Genomic DNA, 27,656 nt, shown 5'->3' on the forward strand with positions numbered 1-27,656 from the left:
CCAGTGAACAGATTCATTGCAACAACTGGAGGTGAGGTAACCAGGCCGAGGTTAGATAAGGTGAATTGTCAGGTAAGGCCAGGCAAAGAACGATTTGATTGAAATTTACAATGATGCATTATCACACGAATATTTATTGCTATGATATTACTTAAAGGTAATTCATGAAAACCTTCAACAAAATAGTCAGCGGAGAGAGCAGTTTATTAATTGATGTTTTTATTTTACCTTACAGCATAATAAGATGTTGTGGAAGTTTACAAAACATAGTGTGTATTTTAGTGTGAGCTATTTTCCCATTTGGCCAAACAAACAACTGTCGTGTTGAGATTCAGATATAATACTGTATTGCCATGTAGTTGATAGGAATTTGCTTCGGTGAGCTCACACTGATGTTAATTTCTACACCATGTGCACAATTTTCACATAACCACAGCGTTTTTAAGCCTCATAGCTCTTCAAAAGTTAATATTCATAGCCTCACTAAAATACTGCCAACATAAAGCCTCCATTTAATTACTGAAAGTGTACATTTGGATTTCTGGAAAATTACATGACATGATATAAATGGGATAATCCACTCCAACCTATGCTGTTCTGGAAAAAAAAAACAAACGTTAAAAGAATTTAAATCTAATAAAGTTGGGAGCAAACTTGAGGCAGTCTTGGCATTGTGCATTTAGTTTTTGATAACTGCACAGCTTGTCATGGGTTATCCCTTAAATATAAAATACTCTTTACTTGTATATATCATTCAGTCATAAAAAGAAATACTGATCATACTCATCTTAGAAAAAGAGATCTTCACTTCAGCCGCCTTTTTTGTGTACAAATAAGCTTTTCAGGTTTGTTTAAAAAAAAAACAAATGTAACAGGTAAAAAAAGTTATTCATAAACAGTTTTTTTCACTCATCAACAATACAAATATCTGTCAAAAAAAAATCATAAATTATAACTATTTTTAAAAACTTGCTTTATGATCTCTGGCATCCACATTTACATACTGGAGCATTGTGTTCATTATCTTCAGTAACATTTTCTTTTACCTCAGTGGGGAAACGTTGAAAGAATAAATAAATAAATACAGTGTGCTTCCATAATCAAAGAGCTGTTTTAGATTAAAGGTTGCGAAAACTGTTCTAACAACATGTGTACTTCTCGGGGTGTAGTAGTGTAGTTCTGTCTGCCAAATTCTCAAAGATAGGTTCACCTGTGACAAGGTATTTGTTACCTATGAATAAAAAAAAACATTAACCTAAAGTCCGTGTTTGACAGTTAAACAGACAAGCATTGATTTCTGAGGGAGAGTAATAACAGCTTTGATTTGTAAAGAATGGTAGAACATAGATGGATATGTACACTAATGTGTCCCAATATTCTACAAGTAGAGAATAAACCACTTTTTTTACTCAAAAAGAGTCAATATCATGCATCTGCCAAGAACTTTCGCGCAGCAGAGCGTGTGCTGCCTCGATCTTGCTGAGGCAGAGACCCTGGTATAGCAGTTTTTAATAGGTCATGAGTAGATAGTGATGACCTCCCGACCTCCACCTCTGACTAGCAACACTCTTTCCAAGCCCTCAGTCAACACTTCCAGAAACTCCATATCTGAGGTAAAGGTTGAGAAAAAACAACCCAACAATAGTGTACTCACTTTTTATGGCATGTGAATTATGCAAAATGCCCTTTTGATTTATCAGATTGGCAAAGGATACAGTTCTCATCTCCATCTGTATTTCGAGGTGGTCCTGGCATGTTGAGCAGCACTAATCGAGCATCGTGGGACCTGTTTACTATTACCTCATTCAGCTTCACAGCTGTATGCATTCGCCGCACATTGGACTGATCCCTGGAGTAGAGTAAAGGGGGGGGGGGTTCACAAAGTAAAATGTATTTGTGCTAATGACAAACTTTTTGAACTACTTCTAAGCAAGCTTTCACTGAAGAGAAAAAAACATTGAAATGTAATGCTTCAGCATTACATGAGAGGCGGGGTAAAGATGAGTCATGCTGAAAAAAATAAATGTGACTCACGGTTTGAGGCTCATTAGTTCTCTAAAGTTCTCGGGTGCGTTGTTTCTGTTCCTCCTCTCAGCCTCACACTTTTCTCTTGTCCACGTCATCTGAACCTTCTCTGGAGGAGCCTCCACCACCTCCTCCTCCTCGTCTGAGTACAGACTTCCCATACGCACTAAAGAGTGTCTGTCCTTAACCAGCTGTGCCTGCAGGAGCCATGAGAATAGTATGAGGCAAGCTTGTCAAAATGCAGGATTTACTGTTACTCATAGCTAATTATCAGAATTAATGTTGATCAGGTTAAATCCCACATTGCGCTATTACAGACAACCAGTAGTGATTCCAAACATGAAAACATTTCAGTGATTTTGCATGCATAATGTGTTTCATGAGTTGTTTAAGCTTATTTTCAGGAACAAATGTAACACACACAAAAAAACAAACATACCTCTCTTTGTCTCTCTGCACTTGACAGCCTCATTTGCCTCAACATCTGGGACCTCTGCTCCATCATTAACGTCCGCTCATAGGTGTATGCTGAGATGTCACTGTCATGCTGAAATCCCATTTGACAAACATAATTTTAGTGGTTATTTCAACCACAACAGAATGAATGAAAAAGTAAATTGATAAAAGAAAATGAATTCATGTTCAAGTGTTTGTCTTTCTGTCTGTGTGGATGGGTATCTGCTCATATTATCAGACAAGTTGAAGCAAGCAATGGGTTCCTTTTTTCAACCCCCATTTTGTTTGGAACAGATAGTACATTTTTTGTCATCTTGTAGTGAGCAAAGTAACGTGTTTCGTTGCAATATACTGTAGTTGTCATGTGGTTTAGGTTACAACTTTTATTACTTAAAAAACTTTTATGAAATATATTTTGAGTTGTCCCTTGCATTATAAAGCCCTGTTTAACCCTTGAATTTTTATTAGTAGTTGTGTAACCGGAACTCTTACCATCTCTACCACTTCCACCTCGGCCTCGATTCTCAGCTGGTAGAGGAACGTGGCCAGATCTTTCTTCATCTGGATGCTGTTGTCATCCATTTGGGCTACAGTGAAAATGCGCATTCTGCATTTTCTCCAAACCTAAAATGCAAATAAAACCGTGGTATTGCCACAAGTGTAAAAGCATGTGCAACACTGAATGGGTGTAAACATAATTACCTACAGAAAGCATATTTTGAAATGAAAGTTCTAAAAAGTTTGTTCCAAAGGGAAAGCCCCAAATGATATCAACTAAAACTAACCAAGTTTGGGATTACTACATTATGTTTCTTTTGTTTTTATTGAATCAAAATCAAATGAAAATTAAGTTATTTGTATAATAATTTTTTAACACATATTATGAATTTGGTCTCATTTTTATGTTTTTTTAAATATAAAATATTAAAATTCTGAAAAGAAAATGTAAATGGCAATGAAACAAACTCAGCACACTGCATCCTCCGGTTGCTCAGTGGAATAAAACTCAAAGATATACGATAAACTTTGTCATCTCACTTTATGCTGTTTGAGCAGGAAAGGCAGCAGCATCAGCATTCCCCCATCATGGACAATCCACCACACATCAATGTTGCCATCTGTGAAGCGTTCATGGTTGCTCGGGTAGAAGGACACATTTTTTGGCACCATTAGTGCCAGGTGGGCCGCTGTGGTGCAGCGGACTGTGTCTGAGTAGAGTTGAAAACATGAAGAGTGAGATATTCACCTTTTCACTATTAATAGTTTAAATGAAGTTAACTTCACAGTACAGGTACAGAGGTTATACAATGACATCATGAGAATCACACTGCAGTTATTTCTTTACTAGCCAGAGGAAAACTATCACAGAATTTATTTGAACACCCAAAAAGTATATTCACATTACTGTCACCGTGGTTACTGTAACTACAAGTTCATAATGTTGAGGCGTTTGTTAAGCACATGAAAATTTGTCATGACAACTACATACATTTCTGTAAATAGTATACAATCAAAGTTGATTCGGGGTTGCAGTCATGTGATAGGGATGTCATACTGCAATTACTGATGGGGCCTTTTAAGTGCCAGTATTTCATTTAGACTCTTACTGATAAAGGTCTTCCAGGCACGAGGGTCCTCACTCTGCCTCCAGCCGTACGGCCAGCCCATCACCACAGTGTTGTGCTTCATGCCCCCCAGACCACACGACTGGATCAAATGGACAATGCCCTCCCGCACTTTAGATGCCACCACGACCTGACAGAAACCCTTGACCCGCTCGATCTCCATCATATTCTTAATGGCCTGAGAGGAAAAGATATGCAGAATTAAGTTTAATCCATGGTCACAATAAGAAGTAAGTAGATAAAGCATATTTACATAATTATAAACTGCAATACATAATGCTTAAAAATCCTACATCTGATAAAACTGATCATAGTGCATGCCTTGAATGTTCATCATAATGACTTGTATTGCAAAAAACAACTGTTCCACAGCTGAAATTAAATTAGTACACGCTTTACCTTCACTACCTCCCTAGAGAGCACTGCTCTGTTGATAACTCCAGTGCCTGAATATTGGCAATCAAGGATGAGTAATTAATTTCTCCAGTTATTGTCACATAAACAAGAGCAAACTTTGCTTCACTTGTTAAATTCTTTACCAAACACATCACATTATGAAAAATGTTCCTGCATCAATCGCTTATTTTATCTGAAATGGCTCATTGGCAACATGCTGTACTTTTAACAACAAGCTGTTTCGAGCCATGCCCATTGATTACAAGACAAACACTAAAAAACAACTGCCGGTGGAGAAATGTAACAAAAATATAAAATTCACAGTGATGTATGCTTACGCTTCATTGTGCTTTTCAAATGATAAAAGGTGTTCATTTATAACAATTAGTTGCAATACACTCAGCAACATAGAGTACAATATACATCCCTTTCCAGTATTTACCTGTTCAGCTGCCTGCATTTCCCCATAGCTGTCCAGGAAGTTGCCTTGGATGACAGAGCCCACAATGGTCAGACCCTTTCCTGCCTTCAGCTGCGAGGCAAACGTCAGCAGTCGGGGATATTTAACATGGAGGTCCTCATCCAGCTTCAACAGCACCAACAGCTGAGGTCTGTAGAGTAACAGACAGATAATATGAGACAAAGGCCAACTTCAAAGTGTGTCTTTAGATCCACTCTTAAAACACTGCCACCCGAGTTTTGAGAAAAAATATTATTTATTATTATTATTATATTATTTTCATTGGTTGCTTTTGCATATATACACACTGTTGTCAGTACGTGTTCCAAGGTCATGGGTCTCCCTTTATGGTCTCTGACCAAGCATATACAGGAAATGTACTCTTCAGAAGGCAAGTAAAATCCTTCATGAGTGACCCCACATACATAATGCTCCAGGCCTTCAAGTGGCTCCCCTCTTGCTGACATCTGTGTTAGAGTTGTAGAACAGGAGATGGGCAACTTTCATACCATTTGTCTATTGATCTCTGACCCCTCCTCGTAGTTGTTACGATACATTCTGCTAATATGCACTTTATATTTGCATATACTTTTTAGCATCTTAAATATTTATTATATTATTTTATCCTATGTCTTATTGAGATATATGTCCATGTGTGTGTGCTCTGCATATACTTTTTAATTGCACCGCAAGGGATGAATAAAGTTGTTTGAATAGAGTTCAATTGAAAAGCACAGACATAAGATTATGCTTGTGTTTCGTCTACCAAAACAAGATAAACTGAATGTCACTGGGGCAAGGCTGGTTTTCATCTGTTTGTGCACTCATTCATCATTTTCACTTTTTAGACATAGATTTTGATCAGTTTGACTTTTGAAGTACTGGTCTCTCAGTAAGCATTGAATGTGTGATTTGCAGTTCAAAATGTCTATAGTCCAGATTAAAACTGGGCTAAATTTGGCTGGAAAGAGAAAGTTGTTTAGATGTCTAAGTTACATGTAATCATTGTTTTAACAGTAATTAAATTACCATATTTTTTAAAGTGAATCAGCTCCTAAGTCCATGTTGAACAAAATCAATGACATTAAAAAAAAACAAAAACAAAACATTTGTCTACAAGATATAGCAGAGTTTTAAACTAAATGTTTATTTGTTTTTTTATTTTATTGATATTTTGGACCCTTTCCATTCTTCAATCTGCAGTCAAAACTATCAAGACTGGCTATTATGTTCCCCTCTCAATGCATTTTAGTGAATGGCAAAAGAAGAAGTGCAGCATCAGCATTATGCAACTGCAGCAAAATGTGACGCAGTAACTTACTGGAAAAAAAATAAATAAATAAAAAGCTTCCTCAGGCCACAACTTCCCAAAACTGTTTTACATTCATACTTGCCAGATGATACTAACTCATTATGCTTCAATATGGACAACAGCTGGTAGTAAATATTTTGCATATTTCTTATGTTGTATGGCATTATCATCATTCTGGAGGACCATTTTAAAGGACAGACGGGGACCCACTCATTTGTTACATTTGTCCATCTGGTTCACGCAATATTTCACAAATCCCACTCATAAGATTTTGACAAAACTTAGTGCTTCTCATTATTAATGCATTCCAACATGTTCAAAATTACATTGACTGGCATATGAGATGCAGTACCATTAAAATAATGTGAAATATTTGTTAGTGATCAGAGAGTGTGGAATGTTTGATGATGCTTAATTTATGGGAAAAAAAACAAACATTTATATCCCAAAACAGAATGTGGCTTCTCAGAAATGCAAGTATGGTATGTCATGCAATGTTTGTGAGGAAACATTCAGAGCATCTCTTATAGGTTTAGCTGTACCTCCAGTTCTTGGTGTGCGGTGGTCCAGCCTCTAATCTTAGCAGGGCATAGCGTGCAGCGCTAAGGGACAGTCCCCTTATGCCGTCTCCCCACTCCTTTTCTGCTCTGTTTTTGTTTGTTTGCAGAAGAGACAAGACACAAAAATAAGGGAAGACAGACAATTTAAGTTGTCCACCAGCACCCACTACAGATATTCAGGGGGAAGACAGAAACGCAGAGACACAACCATCATCACCCCAAATAATATGAGAATTAATAGGACAGCAATACAAAAGCGGTGTAAATGCAAGTTACTCCATACATACCCCTGGTACTCAATGTACTTGTAGATCATCCCAGCAATGCCCATGGCCACAATAGCATAGTACCAGGAGGAGATGAACATTAGAGCCAGACACATGCTCATGCCCAGGAAGGATAGAGCCCTGAGGGTGTGACACATAAAGCTTGAAGTGTTGTTTTTGCATACCAGGAACAGTAACATTATTTACAAGTATGCATAATGCATTGGTCTCTCCAGCTGGTGTATTACATTTCATGAAGGCAACTGTAGTATGAATCTTACAGAGGTGGACTTGAAATGGAGAAGTTGGTAATTTAAATGCCTGAGACAGCAAGGACAGTCTGGCTAGGACAACTCAAGTGTCTCCTTGCCTCCTCTAAGAGGTACTTAGGGAGCAAAAGCAATACCCCCTAGCTCTCATGTGTTCCTGGACAAAACTTACCTTATTGAAATGAAATAATTTAGCCTTTTTTGCACCATGTATTGTAAAAACATGTTGCTGCAAAGGACATACAAATAGGTCATATATATAAAACAATACATTGTTAAAACTGTGCTCACCAGTGGTAAAATTTGAATCTTGGCCTCCAGTTGGGTGTGCGTAACAGAGTTTGTACAGCACAGGCTAAGTTTACAAAGAGATAGCACATCAAGAAGAACCTATTGAATGAAGACAAAGAGAACTTTCAACACATTTGAAGTAAATAATATAATGGTGTAGCTGCAGGGAAATTAAAAATTAATGTAAATAACGTGTAAGGGGAAATGAATGTGAAAGTGTTGATAAAGGTGTGTTTGTCTGTAAGTACAATACATGTATATTTTTGTATAGGAGCTTACATTGAAAGGATAGGAGCCACCATATCCAGTGAGGCAATAAGAATACCCAGCTCAGCTATGAGACCAGTCAGTAGCAGTGCCCATGTAGGCTCTCCATTGCTCTTTCCATGACCAAACACCTGAAGCAAAAAATTCAAAATACATGCAGCAATTCAAATTACCTCTTGTTTGGTATTGTATAATATTCAAATAAGCTGGCAACCCAAATATTACTAGCGTCATTTCCAGCACAGCATATTGCACGTGATGTAGAAGTTGGCCAGAATATTCAAATGATCATTCTGTAGTCATTTCTGTCTCGCAGCAATGTATTACTGTACAAAGGCATTTTTTCCGAGAATGTGAAGTGTATAAACAATGCATGATCAACAATGTGTAGCATCCCACCCTGAGGAAAGGAATGATGTTATCCTTGGCAATGGCCTGTAGAAGTCGGGGGGCTCCAGTGAGGGACTGCAGGCCTGCCCCCACCGTGGAGAAGAAGGAGCCAATGACAATGACCCATGGAGACGGCCAGGAGAGAGTTCCCACCACCAAATTATTTCTTACTGCGTCCCCAAACCTGCAAGTACATGCTGACTGAGTATGACTCAAAATACGACTTGACATTTATAATTTTTTTCCCCCATTGTTAATTTTTACTATTTACATACAGTGTTTAGGGAATGGTAGAGACTCACTGCAGGACACAAATGAACTTACTTGTCCCTCAGGACTACTCCTTCAATACATGCCCCAAACAGGAACACAGAACTTAAATCTGGAGACAAGAGGTCAAGGGCCTTAAGGTGACAGAAAGATGTGTATCAAATCTACTTTTGTATCCTGTTTGAAGTGGTAAAATTGTGAATCTTATACTCTGCACAGTCACCAAAATAAGGATACAAACAAGTGAAGTAGTGGTAATGGCTAAGATAGTTCCCACAGGTATGGACTTCTGAGCATCCCGGAGATCACCAGATCTGTTGGAGCCTGCCATGATACCTTCAAAAACAAGAGGACAGTCGATAAAAAAAACAGAGTTGTAAAAATGGTTCAACTGTGCCCCCTACTGGCTAGATTAGGGTGAGGTTTGAGGCTTCCCTGTCTTGCTGTTTTGTGCATCTGCACAATTTCACTACCACAAACTTTACCTTCACTAATCTACGCAAAAATGACTTTAATGGGATCATACTGTATAGACAATAAAGGTCTTTCTAAAGAGTCAGTCATATTGTCTGCATTATTCAGTTTAGAGGTTTAACAGGTGAACCTTTATGTTTTTACACTCAAGCTATTGTCACATTCTTAATAATATTTTGCACATTATTGTATTTTTTAATATTAAAGTAATTTGTCTCATCGACTGAGGTCAGCTGTTGATAAACCTAGATTGGCTGGTTGATGACATTGTCTTACCTGTGGCAGATGGGAAGAAGATCCCCACCAGAAGTGTGAATGATGTAGCAATGTCTGCTGATACATACATGCCAAAGTTCTCCAAGGCACTGTGGGCATCCACTGACCCTAGCCCAGCCTTCTCTAAGATCTCCCCTTTCTGCATGTAGTCGCTCCACATGTTTTCTAACACAGAGAACAGACACATGTTATCAGCAAAAAGAGAATGACATTCATACACGCCAAAGTCCAAAATGTAATGGTTTCCTTCTCTAATGAAAAAACATTACCTTAAGTTTGCCACCTAATGATTTTTTGTCTTTAATTTGTAATGATTTTATTTGTGACATAAAAGTGTTCAATCATGCATGGAATCAATTGCTGTATGAAGAGTTTTGGTCAAAATCTCATGCTTTATACCAGTTATTGTTGAATTTACCTCTGATAATCCCACTGCTCAGTCCAGGGATGCCCTGTATCTCTGTCACATTGTTCTGGATGAAGTAGTCATCACACTGAGAGCCGCTCATGTTCCCCGGCAGGCAGAATGTGTCCCACAGCTGACTGGGCACTGTGATGTTGCCTTTTATTACAGTCTTGGCACACACATCAAAGCGATCTCTGACCAATGTCCTGTTGCCCAGCATGCAGATCCTATAGCAATGATATGGATAAATGTTGAAATTATTACTATGTTATACTGTTTTTTCCACCACTAACACATCATCATCATCATCATCATCATTGTCCTCATCATATATCTCTTCTTTATCATCATAACTAAAAGTAAAGTTCAGTTTTATTTCCACATATTTACAATGAAAGTCATAAGATGAAAGATGGAATTCTTTGATTGAAAAATCCACATTGTGGTCCACCTATTTGTGGCAGATGGGAAACAGAATCACAACAATACAGAAAAAAAATCAACCCAAAAAATAATAATACAAAAGCATGCATTATTTTCCATGTGCAAGTAACACTGCAAATGTTAGCACTCTCTCCCCCATAAAAAACACAAATTCCATATTAAGTTCCCCATAAATCATGTTACTTCCTGTTAAGACACGTTTATTCTAGCAATTTTGTCTACAGACTTACGGGAATTCTGGGGGATGAGTCATGGATTTGATTGCCCCAGCGTAGATGGAGATAATTGAGATAATGACGCAGGCAAGGAAAAGAGAAGCCAGTTTGTTGACATATTTGACTCCCACAAAAACCACCACAGCCATCAGGCTAAGGCAGATAGAACCATAGACTCGCATATTGTTCAACATGGCACTGTCGCTCCCATGGGGGTCTGCAGCATGAAAGATGGCCGCTTGGGGGACCAGATATTTCTGAAGAGAAAAAAATGACAGGACAGGACAGTCTATATAAAATTCACGTAATGGCTGATATATTTTATACAGAACAGTGGAGTCACATTTTAGCATACGAATGTGAGCTGGAATGTAACCACATAATATTTTCACAAACTGACCAAGAAGATTTCGATGGCCCCCAGTATGTACATTGCAGAAGCAAAAGTGGTGCCCAGGTAGAAGCACAGCCCCACAGCTCCTCCAAACTCTGGGCCCAGTGAGCGTGAGATCATGAAGTATGCTCCTCCAGCTACAACAGGAAAACAAGCTGTTGCAATCTCCTGATTTTTACTGCATGCAGTAGACACAACAGTGAAATTCTGCTGCCACCAAGTGGGAGAATATGTAATAGAAACATTCACTTCTACACTTTTTCAGAGCAGTCACCAGATACTGTATCAAGGTCCAACAAGTATGTATTTGAAAAGCAGTTTTATGTTGCAATAAGGTCTACTCAGTTCGATAGACTGCTTTAATATTTGTAGTGTGGACGAAGGCTACATGTAGGATAAATGTATGATGAGGGAATTTTTCCATGTATTACCTGGAACAACACCATTAGTGGCAATGGCACTCATTGATATGGCTGTGAGCATCGTCTGCAAAGGAAAGGGGAAAATAAATAAAAATGGAAAAGGACCCACATACACATGTTACAATATGATATGGTTAATATCCACTGATCAAACTGACAGCTCAAAGCGAGCACATCTTCCATCTAACAGAGCATAATCCTTTTGAAAGGAAGCAATACATTTAGCATCTAGCCTGGAAATTAATATGATCACAATATTTGTGTAATAAGGTTTGGATAATGGAAGCATACTGTATGAAAAAATCAGTGACAGTCAGTCAGTCAAGTGACAGTCAGTCTTTGCTTTAAATGATTGTTGCTGCTTATGCAACCATGTGGATTCTATCGACTGGTTAGAAAAAAAAAAGCTGGCTTATGTCCCACATTGGTGGTGAAATCAACCCGACGTAATGGTGTGTGTGTGCCTGTGTACAGTGCAGTATGTGTGTGTGTGCATACTAACACATGAGCAGCACATGAGGACAATCAGGAGGGACTGTATGATGCCAGCCATCCCGACAATCCATGTCAGTCGGAGAAAAAGAATGACACCAAAGATGTTCTGGAGACACGGCAGGTAGACACCCATCAGAGTGCCCATGTTGGGAGACTGATAGACAGAATGGGGGAGAGAAGGAGGGGGTGGGGGGTGGGAGGGGGCAAAGAGAAAGGGGAGAGCATTGAGCCTGACATTTCAGGAAACAAGCATATTGATCTTTAGTATTGATTGATGTACTTTTTAAAGGTCATTCAATCATGTCATCAGCTCTTGCATGTATCCAGGTCTTACAGAGCCACTGCATGACTGCAGAGCGTGCAAAGGCATAGGCAATCAATCAACAAGTCTTAATACAAAACTAGAACTTGGATAGCGAGGCAGGGGGAGAGCCAGAGGTTGAGGGTGTTACTAAACCTCAGAAAACTCAGTGTACACATGTTAAAAACAGCGAGACATAGTGTTTCCTTGCTCTGCCCTGACTCCTGACCTTGGGGGTCTTCCTACGGGAGGCCTCAGCGCTTTCCTCCTCCTCATGCTCCTTAGCTCCCTGGGTGATGTTTGTGTAGTTGACCAGGCGGCTGAGCAGAGAGGAAACCTTCGGCCGGATGTCCAGTTCTTCCTGGAGGAAGAGTGAAACTGAAGTTAAGTTAATCATATTGATTTAAGTCTATCATCTGACAGAAATATTACAAAGTAACAATAACAGACCTCAAACAAGGCCAGATTTCTGTCATAGAAGTCATTCTTCTTGCAAGCAGCATCGGCACTGTTGAGAAATGGGCTGTCTTCTTTATGATTCCCATGTCCTATAAGGGGGAAAAAAGAATGACAATAAAAATAAATTTACTTTTTGGACATTCAGTAAGTTGAGCTACTGGGGCCAACAAATATATTTTTTTTGTGGATAAATCAGCAAAACCTGCAATAAAAAAAATTATAAAAATCGCAATATGATCTGCATCACCCTGTCTTAAGAAGATGCTTATTCACTCTACCAACCAAACCTTTATGGACAATATTAAGTCTCCAGCGGTGTTAGTGCTGTCTCAGAGGCTGAAAGAAAAGTTCATCTATATCTCTTTAAAGTACTGAAATCCAGTCAATCAATAAAAATGAATATAATATTACAATTTACAGTGGAATGCTGTGTCAGTATGACATTCAAAATGCGTTTAATATTTGGTTCTTACACATGTGGTACTTGTTTAAATACATATGACATTTAGGTTACATGAATTCCATATACAAGATGTCAATAGTAATTAACAGTCATGAATGTGAATGAAACATTTATGTGGTTTCAAAAAATTCCAGATTTGTATTTACATGAAAACATTTCAGCACTTTCTTTTCTCAAACAAATATTTACATTTGAAAAGATTGTGTAAAAAAAAAAAAAAAAATACAGCAGTCCAGCATCAACAGTAATTAACAGTACAGTAAAAAAAAGAAGAAGAAAAAACACATTTCTATGCTAATTCTTTTACATGACAGTCCATTCCATTTTCAATATTCAGCATTAAAATGTCACTACTAATTATAATTCAAACACCTTCATAATCTCCATGTAGCATTAAACTTTAGACATATAACTGATGCAATGGAGCTGCAGTGAAATAGCCACAAGGTCAAAAGCAGCACTGACCACGTTAAGCCAACAAAGCAAAGTCTGGGTGATAAATAAGCATTTAATTAGATTTTACTCTCATTAACTTCTGCTTTTGAAGAAAAAAAGGAATCATGCAAAAATGAGCACAGTGCCTTGGTCAGAAATTACCTAACCTTGGGTTATTTGAGCACGTAAACTTTAACACCTGCATCTCAAATCCCAAATTAATCCTGCAACAAAAAGTCTGCCAATTTACCAAGTAGGCATGAAAAAGGAAAATATTCTCATCTGTACTAAGAACACCAGTGTTGCTGCAAGTGAATTGGCTGAGCTTCAATGCTGGTCTTCACTCACCTGTGTTCTGTGTCCCACTGCTGCTAGTATCGCTGTGAGTAAGCATAGTTATGCGCTGTGTGCAGTCTGCAACAGAGTACTCTGTACTCAGGCTTGGGGAAATTGTCGATTACTATCCAGGACACCCGGTCACCCAGGGTGAACACTCATTCAGGGGCCTGATCTAACACATGGTGCATGGTGAGGGGGGTGAGTGCAGGGTACAGTGCTAATTCACTCACAAACACACACAGACACACACACACACATGCAAGGCACATGCAAGGCACATGTCTGTTCATGGGGATATAATAGCCTTGATGATATCTCAAAGAGCTACAGTTCGAAATGTCTAGCTGATGCAACAACCTCTGACTGAAAAATGACCTGTGTAAATTATCAATGAGAAAGTTTAAAGCTCAACTTTCTCCTGACATATGTGAAAATGAAGTGATCAATGGGAGCATGAAGGCCAGATGTCTGTTGGTCTGTCTTTACAAACCCAAACAACAACACAGCTGGATTGTAGTGATGCTTGGGAAGTGATAAGAGTAAAAACAATGCCAACACTGTCCTCTAGTGTTATATTGCAGTCAGTGGCATAGGATAACATCTGTGTTTGAAGCAACAGTGAAGGAAGACTACTGCAGATGAGAAAGAGGCATTGATTCACATAAGAAAAGGCACAGCTGGTTTTTCTGGGGGCAATGCAGATGGACGTTGTCATAGAGTGAGAGATGTTCAAATATGTCCTGACAGGAAGTGTTACTTGATAAATAAATAAATAGTGTAGCTTTCAGCTCATTCCATTTGTTGAACCAACTAAATATAAATCACTCTAACAATGGGCTAAGGAGACAGTGGGGGTCTCTTGTTAATAACTTCACATTAAATGTCTAATTAAAAAGATTAAAGATTAACTGGCCTGTTATGAAGGCACACAAGAGTCCTGCTGTGCACACCGACGGCACCCAGGCTTTACAGCAACGTGTACCGACATGTCACCTGTGCCCCCACCTTAACTGCTCAAGGCTACAGCCAGAAGATCAAAGATTGTCAGTGCTGTCGGACAGACAGATTTACAGCAGGGAGAGGATTTAAGCAGTGCTGTACATGACTTTTACTTTCTATATACAAGAATTTAAAATACTCATTCATTGTCAGTAACAGCTGACAGGTTTCTCATTAAACAAGTCTAACGGTGGTGGTATGGGAGAACACTTATATCTAAAACCATGTTATATATAATGAAAATATTTTGAAACAGAAAGAAAAATTCCTTTTTTCTGCTGAAAATTGTTAGTAAGGTAGGAGCATTTGAGCTATTCATGTCGCAGCAGCTGTAATGTATAGACAACAACTAAACTGTATGTTTGGCTATCACCTTTAATTTGAAGCCCCAGCCAAACACAAAGTACAACAAAGTCCAAAGCAAATGTTTTGACATACTGCCTGGGTGTCAGGCCTGTCAAGGTACAGTATAATTTGCTGTGTGCGGTATTTACAGCTAGATCAATTTGCAGAGAAGATGCTAGGTTGTCAAGTCTTTTCAAAGTGCAAAATTCATGATTTCTAAACAACTTCTTATAGATAATCTGCAAAGACAAAATCAATATGAATTATTTGTTATAGGTCCAACGAACAACTTCCAGAAAGTAGCTTCTGCAAAACATCTTCAGGACTTTTCAGCAAACACCAAACGGGTCATTAGTATTCTTTATCTAGACTGCACAGTATACTTGGATTAAGAGTTCTTTCCAGTTATCTTTCGAATGGACATTTTCAAACCCACTAATGTTCAGGAGAGAAAGAAACTTTACAGTAATGTGTCTGTGCTTTTTAAAGCCGATTAGACATGGAAAACAATATCGCTGTCCATTAGCTCCTTAGGGTTTGAAAAAGCCTCTTTGCTAAACTTCCTCTTTAATGAACATTTAAGACTTAACACTGAGAGGCAGAGAAGTCGTACAGCTTAGCTCACTCTACTTTGTGCAGTTAGTTGGCAAGAATGTTTTACTGATTACTGGTGTTGTTGGGGGTGGTGTGTGTGTGGAAGATGGTGTGTGTGTGTGTGTATATATATATATATATATATATATATTAAAAAAAGACAGTAAAATAGAGTATATGTGCATATCCTTTGCTGCTTTCTTATTACTTGTTTTCATTCACTCCTGCTGCATTAAACAGTGCCTGCCTTCAAAGCATAGCTTGATGTGACTGGTTTATGCAAACATGTTACAACTGTTGCAGGGCAGCAGCTCAAATGGTAAAAAGGTAAAGTTATATTTGTCTTTATAGTCCATTGTGTTTAGCTCATTATATATTTCTGGGCCAAAAAGCTTCTTCCCTTTTTCATAGACACACTGACCTCTTATAACTATCTGGATTCTACCAGCTTTTTCAACAAGGTGAATAACTTATGGGGGAAGAGAGTCCAAAGAGTGAAAATCTTTAACATGAATTGTTATCTGGAGTATTGCAATGAGGACATTAGTGTAGCTCTTTCAAAATGATATAAAACCCATTTCCATTACTCATAACCAGGAGTTGTGGAGATTGGTTAAATCTGATACAAGCAAAGTCCAGTTTTTTTTTATTTGTTTGTGCTATATAAAATACAAAGTTAACTGTGCTAACATTATGTTACTTATGGTGCATCACTGCAGAGGCAGGATACAACAATTAGGCCTTTTCTGTATTTGTCATAATTCCATATAATAGTAAAGTGAGGTGCACCAAAATTGCAGTGCACTACTGGCTACAAAACACAGCAATCGATACATGGCAAGTTAATAAATACAATATTTGAATAAAAGCAGATATGTTTATGAAAATGATGTTCATTTTGGCTTAAGGTGTGTGTCAAACCAGGTCCTTGTTCAGGAATGAACTGCTCGGGGAGTCACACATTTTCTACAGTATGGTGTGTCAATGCTTCAATTATTGCATTCAGTGCACTGGATGTCATCTCCCTATACGTCTCACAATTCATTGTAAAATCGAGTAAGCAACTCTGATTACTCACTTTGTGGGCTCATTCACTTAAGTCACCCCACATTAGTGGTGCATATCTGGAAAATGTCAATCACTCAAAAATGTATGTGGGATCTAATATCTAAAACACTTGCCTTTCTATAAAAAACAGGCCTGCACAGTGTATTTCAGTACTGTATAGAGTAACCGTTTGGTCATGACAAACCAACAAATCAGTTAGGCAAATTTCAAATGCATAATAATAACTTAAATTATTTTCCTTCTCAAACTTAATACTAGCTTTATATGAAGTTGTTTGGTTTCATTGTACTCTACTCTTCTCCTTTGCCTGCGGCAAGAAACCATGTAATTCTGCTGTAGCAACACACCAACATAAGTTGTAATGGCAGTGTTTCATTCAGAGCAGCATCTGAACAGAGTAGAGGAATGCTAACCTGCTGAGCCGTATAGCAAAACATATTAGCTTTGATGTGTTCTAATGATGAGAAAAGGACAGCAGCACAGTCTGATTACCTCAGGGGGTAAAGGTGGGTGGGAAGAGATGCATCGTACAACAGACTTCAAAAAGTCACAAATGAACTAAATGGGGATGTCAATGCGTGTAGACCTAATGACTTAACAAGCCCTGACTGTGGTCTGTACAGGAGATTGTGTATCTGCAATGCTTTCGCAAAATGTTTTCATGCACTTAATGATGGTTAAAGCTGTATACATTACGCCTTTATGCTGTAAAGACAACCCGTACTCATGAATGTTTGCTTTGTGTAAATGTTACATGTACAGATAAACAGCCACTGGCTTGTTCATCTACACATGATACATTTAAATGCTTGAACATGCCAAAGTAGCACAACTTGATAGTGCAGCTGTTTCTCCTGTAATGATTCCCAGATCATTACTGCTCTGAACAGTTTTGCCAGAAATATATTGGCTGAACGAAGAGGTCAAGACTCCAGGAACACTTGTAGTATAAAGAACAACTTAATGATGAGTTGTTTCTTATATTACAAGTGTTGATGGAGTCTTGACCCCTTCAGACTTCTTTCTTTCTCTATGCACCTTGGAAGTAGGTGAAGTTGTGCCAGAAATCCCTACTCATATTTGCTGAATCACAGTCTAGTCTGAAAGTGCTTTTCTAACAAGTTTCACATGTTTTGCATTCACCATAGACCCAAGAAAAGCACAGTAACAAATTGTTTATGCATGGACACTAAACTATTTGTTTTCATGCGTATACTGTACTTGTTTTGCACAGATCTCTGGTTAGTGTTTAAGTCAGACAGTTGGACCCAGGACACACTGAAGGGACTACATCCCCCAGAATGCAGAAAGCCTCAGGAAGAGCTGGCAGCACACATTGGAAAACATAGAGGTGCTCTATTTGTCCTGTTGCCACTTAGGCCCTGACTAAAGTAAGCAGATGGAACAGAGGTGGCAGATAGTTGGATGGATACACAGATGGATTGACAATTGCATCATTCAAATAGCTATCTCAAGAGGATGTGTGACAAATTAACTGGCTTGTTACATTTCTGCCATGAAGACGAATCTCTATTGGGAAAGCAAGATCATCTTTGCCACCTACTATGATCTTTGCATAGTGTTAGAGCTTAAAGGTGCAGTGTGTAGAATTTAGTGGCATCTAGTGAAATGGACTTGGCAGAAATGGAACATAATATTTATAAGTATGTTTTAATTAGTGTATAATCCCATAAAAATAAGAATCGTTGTGTTTTCGTTACCCTTTATATCTACATAGGGAGCGGGTCCTCTTGCATGGATCCCACCATGTTGCACTGCCATGTTTCTACAGTAGCCCAGAATAGACAAACCAAACACTGGCTCTAGAGAGGGCCTTTCATCTTTTTTGAGATAGATGCCACTAAATCTTACACAGTGGTACTATAACAGTTATACATGAGTATGTGCATTTGTGTGTGTGTGTGTGCGCATGTGTGTGTGTGGCTATCTGTATTTGTTCTACCTCTGTCATCAGCTCTACATTTCTGCTGTACCACAGTGTGTTTATCTCTGCATGGATATCTGAGTGGCACGCCAGACTGCAAGACAGGAATGGCCATCCTGTCCTCCAGAATTACTGAAGGAACACACAGAAGCATTCTCCAAATCCTCCACTCATTATATAAACTTCTCAGGACCTGTTTGGGGCCGATACCAGCAAAAGACAAATTTACACTCAATGACTATATTATTGGCACATCTGCTGTTTTTCCTTCTAATAACAATAGAAGAAGAAATAGAGCTGAACAAATCAATATATTTATATTCACTAAACATCAAATGACTAAATGTAACAGGAAAGGCACTGTTCATTTCTACAGAGCATTTCAGCTTGTTTCAACTCGTTTTGGTTTTATGGCCCACAACATTTTGATTTGCCTCACTGCTCTCATCAACTTAAAGGTAGAGTCGGTGATTCTGGAGAAAGATTGTTCAATACACTTTTTGTCAAATTCAGCAAATCTCTTCACAGTCCGCTAGCTGTCTGTTCTGTGTGTGCGCTGAAAAGAAAGTTATCATACACAGCCCTGGCTCTGTAAGTGGAAAACAAAGAAAGTGGCTCCAACTGAGCCACAAAACACTATTTGAGCCAATCAGCAGGGGGCGTCATCAGAGCAGCTCTCTGTGTGAGGACATGACAGTCTACCATCTCCAGCAATTCAAATAAAAAGTGTTTTCTCAAAGAACAGATATTCTTCCATTTTATTAAATGTATCAATCCACACTGAATCCGAGATAGTCTCACTGAGACCCCCCGCATTTTTGTTTACATTCCGAGCCTGTTTCTGTCACGTTTAGTGAAGCATAATCTGATATTCCGCCATATTTGTCTTTTGGTTGTTTGGGTGGCGGAACTTCTGAATGAGCAGGAAGGGAGGGGTGTATTTATTTGGGTGTTTAATTCAAATATCAATAATCTTTCTCCAGAATGATTGACTCTACCTTTAATTTCCAGACGCAGCAGGCAACTATTTTCAGAAAAAACAAAACAAAACAAAAAACTCTGATAAACACTGATACTGTACGCTAACATATGACAGACAAAGTGAGTAGCTAGCTGCCATGAGAACACAGCACATTAGCCAGGTTGCCTGATGATGCCAATGTTTCTTCTATAATGAAATGAAAATTGAAAAATGAAAATTTCATTATAAAACATGAATATAATAAAAATGTACTATTTATTAATTGTGCACTTTTTCATGTTTAACGGATTTCTTACTTTATTGGGTTTTATGGCATAACTGAAAGGACAGTTTTTTGTTGTCAGTTATCAGCTTTACCATTCACAAATGTGCATATTAACTATGGATACGTATGAATGACTTATGTTTTTATGAATGATGATGAGAAGTAAGTTTGATGTTATTGATGTAATTTTTAATGCCAACAGTAATATCTCCTGCACATTAATTTTATTTAGTTAATGGATACAATGTGTTGCTTCGCTTCATATACTCGTATAAACCTGAAACTTTTCCAAGGTGCCAATGTTGCACAGAGGCAGTAGTCATGGAGAGAAGGCAGCATCTTAAGTGTTTCTTGCTCACTTTTCATCCTAGATTTTCCATGCTTTCAATCAAAACCATGGAATAAAGATTGTGATTAGGTTACATGTCCCTTTTTTCAAATATTGTTTTCTGAAGCAAAAATTTAAAGCTTGTTTTAGTACTTTGTAATATTCCTACTTATGCCCATCTCCACCATGTTTAGTGGTTAAGGACTGTGAGAACACCAGGTACAATAATGGAAATAAGTACAGGACTTATTCATTTTATCATTGACAAAGTTTGATGTGTTGTATTTTAAGATATGTAAGAGTGTTGCAAATAAACCTAAACTTCTGACTTTTACGAACAAGAACAGGCAAAAAACAAAACTTTAGCTAATGGTAGAATAACAGAATGCTATGTCCACCAAGGACAAGTTGTGTTCAGAACAAACCTATTTATATGTATGGCTGATATTCTTTTCTTTTTGCACATTATGTAGCAGCAAGAAAATAAGACGAGCAAGAAACTTCCCTCCCTGAAATGTGAATGGTATTTCAGGGTAGTGAAGTGTAGTGGAGTGCAGCACTGCGACAATGACCACAGTGTTAAGGCTGGTCTTGTCCTGTGCCAAACAGAGCTGAGTTCATGGGCTGAAACAGACTCTTCACTGTGTCACTTCCTCCCTGCTGTAAACGTCACACTGTGGCTAAGACACACAGCATGTACCATACCCAAGCCACCACTCCCATGATGAAATCATCCAGTAGACGCAATTGCTTTTGGATTGTTTTACCACAGTGATTACTTTCCAACCCAACTTTTTCATTTACTGGATTGGATGTATAACTAAAGATGGTGCAATAACGCATATGGACATGCCACATGTTCCAAACTTCTTTCGGCACTTGTTATTCATGGAGTAAAAAAAAAACATTTCAAATCCATGTTTAAAAATAACTATGACAAAATACTTAAATAACATTCATCCATGCTTTAAAAACACAGTAGAGATGCTATAAAAATGCAGTCAACTACAGTGACTTGAGTAGCTGTTACTGTTTAGTTCAGAATCAGAAACAGGTTTATTGCCAAGTAGGTTTTCACATACAAGGAATTTGCTTTGGTCTGATGATGCATAACAATAAACATAGTGTGAGGACAAAAATAGGCAAGTATTGCAAAATACAAGAAACATACGTGACAAATTAACAATAGAAGATATGAAAAATAAACAAACAAAATAAACAAAATATGTGCAAGATGTACATTACTGTAACGCATAAGTCAGATGCGGACATGTGTGTTAATGTACGTGTGGTGTCAATGGGGGTCAGGATCACAGTCAGTGTCAGTGGGGGTCCCGTGCCTTGTTGATGAGACCAGCTGCAGTTAGGAAGAAACTGTTCTTGTGCCGTGAGGTTTTGGTCCTGATGGACCGCAGCCTCCTGCCAAAGGGGAGTGCTTCAGAGAGTTTGTGTCCAGGGTGGGAGGGGTGGGCCATCATCTTTCCTGCCTGCAACAGGGCCCTGGAGGTGTGCAGGTCCTGGAGGGATGGCAGGTTGCAGCCAATCAGCCAATGATATGCTGTAGTCTGCCCTTGTCCTTGGCAGTGGCAGCAGCGTAACAGATGGTGATGGAGGTGGTGAGGATGGACTCCATGATGACAGTGTATAAGTGCACCATCATTGGCTTTGGCCGGTTGAACTTCTTCAGCTGCTGTAGGACATACATCCTCTGCTGTGCCTTTTTAGTGAGGGACCTAATGTTCAGCTCCCAGTTGAGGTCCTGGATGATGATGGTGCCCAGGAAACGGAAGGACTCCTCAGTGTTGACTGGTGAGTCACACAGGCTGATGGGGGCAGGTGGGGCTGGTTTCTTTCTGAAGAACTGTCTAAAGACAGTGGAGATGGTTGTGTACTTCAAGCTCCAAGTTGTTTGGCCAGATGAGCCTCATCTGCAAACTTCAGGAGCTTGATGGACTGATGACTGCAGCTGTTTGTATACAGGGAGAAGAGTAGAGAAGAAAGGGCGCAGCCTTGAGGGGAACCAGTGCTGATGGTCCTTGAGTCAAAGATGTGTTTCCCAAGCTTCAAGTGCTGCCTCCTGTCAGACAGGAAGTCGGTGATCCACCTGCAGATGGAGTCAGGCATGTGTAGCTGGGAGGGCTTGTCCTTTAGCAGAACCAGGATAATGGGTGTTAAAGGCGGAGCTGAAATCCACAAACAGGATCCTGGCGTGGGTTCCTGCAGAGTCCAGGTGTTGAAGGATGTGGTGGAGGGCCATGTTTACTCCACTGTCCAAAGACCTGCTGACTCTGTAGTTGAACTGCAGGGGGTCCAGGAGTGGGTCTGTTATATTTTTACCATGTGTTACCATGTGTGTTTGAAGCATAATGGTAATATACTGTGTGCCCTTTGCTCCACTTCATCATTCATCACAGTCTCACTTCCTTCTTCTTCTTCTCCTTCTCACCCTGTACAGCATGTAGTCATCTTTGCAGCTATGCACTAAATTTAACAGTTGTTGTTCTCATGCTTCAGGAAACTCTGCTTGGGTGGGTTAGCGAGAATTATGACAGCAGGAAGACAAAGGCAGCAACAGGCATGTGCGAAAACTCACTGAGAAAAGTTTCAGGGTTATTTCAGGACAGCTGTGTCATCAAACCCTTTTTAGGGGGCATAATACAAAGTTCTGCTCAGGGCACATTAGAGCCACTACTTTCTAACACTTATAAAGTACTGTTATGTTCCATATCTTAAGTGTATTAACTTGTATTTCTGCTGTTTGAGAATATCATGTGTCTTTAAAGGGTGACTTCCATACATTCCAGAAATATACAACCAGACAGCTAGGTCAACATGTGCTGAAATTCCTTGTTATGCTTCAGATATCTACTTGAGTCCTGTGCCACACTGAAGCATGGGCCATCTCACCTGCACATTGCAATTTATTGCAAAGTATATAGGCTATATGCACATTTATGTACACATACATAGAAATGTACATGTATCACCTCCTTAGACAAACACTGGAAGCTCATTAACACAGTAACAACTTGTGAGACGAGTCTTCAGCCTTGAACTCTGATCCTTTCTGATATTATTCAGTAGTAACAAGCTCACAGTCAGCATGATATTCACTGCTAGACAGCTGGTAATATAAATGGATGGCCAGGCAGTGTGTAGGTTTGTGCCCAGCCTGGCCTCCTGGGCCCTTGGTTAAGCGTGGGCGCTTCATTTGAAGGCCACGCCCATGTGAGTCTTTTATTAAAAAAAAAAATTCTGTTCCTCTGGTTTGTTTTTTCTCTCAGCCCACACAAATCAGCACAGCTCTCACATAATCCTACCCAGCGGCTACAAACTCCTCACGCCTCTACTTCTCTTCCCGCTGTCCTCCCTTTCTCTTCTGTCGGGTAGTGGCCCCCCTCTTTCTATGTTGATACAGTGGAGAAACAAGTGAGTGACAGTGAGAGACAAGCTGAGGCAGAGAAGCGAGGAGGGAGAAATCTGCTCCTGTGTTGTTGAACAGCCAATCTCTGTGAAAGGAAATCCTCCCCTGGCACAAAGAGAGCTCCATCTTTTGTGTGGAAGCACTTGAGGCCTTTTCTTGTTGTGGTGGTATTGGCCCCCCTCACAAAACCCCACCCCCTTTGTGTCTTTCCCCACAGTTCTCACCCTTTTCATTGTTTTCCCTTTGTTTCTCATCTGTCCCTTAGTTTATTTTAAAAGGCTTTCCAAATCCAGGAAAAAGCACCTTCAAAATGATAAAAAAGAAGTGTTTCTCCGACTGTAAGTGAGCTGTCAAAAACAGACCTGTCTGCTAGGAAAACTGCTTTGTGACCCTGGAGAATTGCCATGGTAACCATACAACCAGCTGTTCAGAAGGCTCTCAGGACAAAGCAAAGCTTCCCCATACTCCATGAATTGGATCTGCGGGATCCAGTTCATTAAGTTTCACTTTCAGGACACATTTTCTTCAACTTCCAAATTAGTCAACGTCTGTCAAAGCGGAGAGATAAAGAGCTAAGTAAAAGTTGTGAGACTTACCATCAGAACTGACAGTGTCTTGATGATCAGGGTAGTCCTGTCCAGTGTCCCTGTAATCCACCCAGTTAATCCCCTCTAGACTGTCATAGCTGGACTCAGCTCGATCCTTTACCGGCACCACTGTGAAGTGAGGCATGTTTTCATCACTCTCCTCTGTGTCTCCAGTTCACACTCAACATAGCAGGCTAGCTGTTAGCCAGCTTCAGCTCAACTTCCACTAATGGCAACTACATTCCACTACACTGCGCTCACTTCCTCTGGAGGGTATTATCATATTCCCCGCCCACAGACCAGCCCCTCCTGGGCTTTTTGTGTGAACAGAAAGGCTATTGCGGTCCCGGGGAAGCATTTGGGAAGACACTCACACCCCCCAAGGAGAAGGAGTGACCTGTGGGGCTCAGCCCTGGTTGAAGACTTAGCGTTGTCATCCCTGAGTCATTCTCAATGAGAGGGGGAGAGAGTGTAGGGTGACCCCCTTCTGCTGTCTGTGTCATAATGACAGCTAACAGAGTGAACCTTGTCTGTTCAAGGTTCAGACAGTCAGTCCTCTGTGTGTGGGGGCCTTTCCTAAAACACACAGACAGCGACGTGGCAGTTTGGAAAATAATCAACCTAAGTTGGTTAAGGGGAAGCACAGAATGGAAAAAGCAGGGAAGGAAAGATAAACAGATACTTTGTCAAAATGAGAGGAAACAGAAAATGTTAAAACACTAAACAGTTGGATGTCATTTCATCCTTTGAACGCAGGGTCATTCAACATTTGAAATGTAACTTTTTTTTATTAAATTCATGTCATTTATTATATATTATAATTTGAGACATGTGCAGTTGTTGCAGAGGAAAGGTTGGGCTGTAAATTGCAGTGATATCGTTTAAGGCAAGTTGACCTTACTGTCCTCTTTCCAAGAATAGTGGCTACTCTCAGACCGTAAAAGCAGCAGATCAAAGACTGTAGTAGGGCTGTTATTAGAGAGATCCTGTTCAAGGCAGTTTTAGATCTTTCTACTGCTCTGTTAGGATAGCAGAGGCTTTGTAAACTGTTTGTGTGTCTTGGTTTTTTACACTCTCATTATTCCACTGAAATAAAACGACATTGGAAAATAATACACCAAAGAGCTAAAATGGTCACCGCTCACTTGGTTGAGAGGCTTTGCCAGATGCTGGAGAGAACGTTACACATACATACTGTACATGGAAATAAAAAGGAAATCTGCACATTTGACACAGACTGGTCACCTGTCAACCAATCACTGTGGACATGAACAGTGATAAAGTTTATTCATTAAACATGATATTATCCTCAGCAGTGAGGTCAACCCCGCCCCTTCTGTTAGCTTGGGAGTTCTCTCAGCCTCTCAGTAAAACTTGCTCTCTGCAGGGTTGTGAATGTGTTTTATGTGTCTTGCGCTGTTAGGAGGACTCCTACTGGCAGGATAAGCTCCTTTGTGATTACAGCCTCTGGTCACAAATGGAATAAATCTTTTACAAATCTGAGTTTTTAACAGTTTCTGGTGTCTCCATGTTAATCTAGTCCAGATCTGACAAGTCTAAGTATAGCGTTTTTTTATCTAGACCTGCTCTAATGTGGTCTGGTGGCTGAAAAAGCAGTGACATCACCTTCTTCTCTGTTTTAACAAATGGAAGAAAACTTTATATGTGGTGCAAATATGAAGAATCAGCCACTAAATATTATCATTTAGGATATACCCTTAACTTTCCCCTTATGCTCAGAAACAGAGGCTGCACATTTGAAGCCAACTTCAACAGTTTGCCTTTTGGTGCTGAGCAGACACTATGAATAGTGGTGAAAACGATGCCATGAGGGCAGTAAGAGTGAACCAAAACAGTAAAGTTGCAGGCTTGACAGCTATACAATGAGCTGAAACTCATTATAAAACTCATGTGATAATTCTGTGTAGGTTCATCACCATGAATGACGTCTTTCACATTGAAAATTTTTATTTGATACATTGTTATTCCAAAAATATAAATTCTAGTTGCTTTAAGTCTCACTGGAAAAATTCTAAATCACCAAATTTGGAGATACATGGTTTTCACAGAACAGCAAAAATATGTAGATCCAGAGACTGCAAACGTGGACAAATTTATGCCTGAGCAATAGAAATCCTTTATTGGCAATAAGAAGACTCTGAGTTCAAATACGTTTTTTTTTGTAAGATTCTTCAGTAATTGGTACTTTTTTACTTTTATAGCCCTGTCCCACAATAAAATGTATCACTATCTTCTTCTGTCTCCTCCCTCCAGACATACTGAGGCTTTGATGAGATCTCCTGACTGACTCGCTGGCTTGGCAAAGTTATACAGATGAGATTCCATCGACCAAATAAGGTTTTTTCCTAGATTCACTTACCATGCAATGTTGTGTGCAAGTGAGGGTCAGTGAGCAGCAGGCAGGCAGGGCCTGACACACTCTTTTCTTCCACCACAAGTACTCAGTCTTGTGGAAAGACATGTAAGCAGGAGGGGCAGGTCCCAGGAAACAAGAGGCCCATAAGGGTCAACTTGTTTACAGTATGGGAAGGGACTTGATAATCTCTTGGCAAAGGTACTGTGAGGTGAGAAGGTAGAACAATGGGAGCTGCTCACATTAGTCCTGGCCCTATATCACTTCAGAGCTTACTTGGAATGGTCAAAGGTTCCTGCTGAGGTCAGTTCATGCCTTTCTCACTTAGATACCCAACTTCAAAAAGTGGACAGGCTGTAGAAATGACCCTGTACCAATTGAAAGAGCAACTAATAAATGATAAGTGGTAAACGAGAGTTCTTTCACCTGGTTGACCTGCTCATAGTTCTCTCTTCATCTTTCGTCACTCCTTCTTTACTTAATGTTGTGTTTTCCCATTGCCTTATAAGGTGCAGTACAGACTTCTCTGACTTGTGAGAATGGCTATCACCCACTAGAGGGCAGCCTTTGAGCACCTCAAACATCCTGCAAAGACGTTTCATCTTTTCAGCCTCTGGATCAAAGTATAGGTTATCGTCCACTAGGTGTCAGACTTTTCATGCCAAATAAATATTACAGAGTTATATACAGTACCGGCCAAACTTTTGATTGGTACTGTATATTATGTATATTTAAGATAACATCCTTATTTTTAATATGGCAAACATTTAATAATAGTCAATCTCACAACAAATGTCAGAAAGAGAACATAGTCCTAAAAAACACTTTTTTCTAATAAAGGCACCACATAAATGTTTTAAGTACCATATAAATAACATTATTGAAAAACAGAGATGAAGAGTTCACTGATTAACTGATATTTTACTATAAAAGCCTGTTTTACTCCTGTGTATGGGCATGAGTGATTTAAACAACAATCAATATCAAGAACTATTGATGACTCAGATTCAATCAATTAATCAATTGAGACAGCAC

General features: G+C 39.3%; 1 protein-coding gene across 1 annotated transcript; it reads right to left on the bottom strand.

The window, feature by feature from the left end:
- Window positions 1-202: 202 nt before the first annotated feature.
- slc12a4 (solute carrier family 12 member 4) lies at window positions 203-24,667 on the bottom strand. The gene is made up of 24 exons (XM_067594613.1): window positions 24,257-24,667; window positions 12,465-12,562; window positions 12,244-12,375; window positions 11,721-11,867; window positions 11,228-11,282; window positions 10,803-10,933; window positions 10,418-10,659; window positions 9,756-9,970; window positions 9,338-9,502; window positions 8,825-8,923; window positions 8,642-8,699; window positions 8,327-8,501; window positions 7,940-8,058; window positions 7,661-7,759; window positions 7,122-7,241; window positions 6,817-6,921; window positions 4,945-5,113; window positions 4,089-4,284; window positions 3,520-3,689; window positions 2,974-3,105; window positions 2,465-2,572; window positions 2,035-2,222; window positions 1,716-1,849; window positions 203-1,608 (listed from the first exon to the last, which is right to left on the bottom strand). Exons 1-24 carry the CDS (start codon window positions 24,390-24,392, stop codon window positions 1,517-1,519), a joined length of 3,285 nt encoding a protein of 1,094 aa, XP_067450714.1. The 5' UTR covers window positions 24,393-24,667; the 3' UTR covers window positions 203-1,516.
- Between the last annotated feature and the right edge of the window lie 2,989 nt (window positions 24,668-27,656).

Source organism: Thunnus thynnus, chromosome 1 (assembly GCF_963924715.1).
Source record: "Thunnus thynnus chromosome 1, fThuThy2.1, whole genome shotgun sequence".
Lineage (NCBI taxonomy): Eukaryota > Metazoa > Chordata > Actinopteri > Scombriformes > Scombridae > Thunnus > Thunnus thynnus.

Coding starts and splice junctions, on each gene's coding strand:
- slc12a4 (XM_067594613.1), bottom strand. CDS start 24,392: ATGCCTCACTTCACAGTGGTGCCGGTAAAGGATCGAGCTGAGTCCAGC. Junction 10,934..11,227: donor CACTAATGGTGTTGTTCCAG/GTAATACATGGA, acceptor TTCCTGTTGTAG/CTGGAGGAGCATACTTCATG. Junction 1,850..2,034: donor GAACTAATGAGCCTCAAACC/GTGAGTCACATT, acceptor ACTCTACTCCAG/GGATCAGTCCAATGTGCGGC.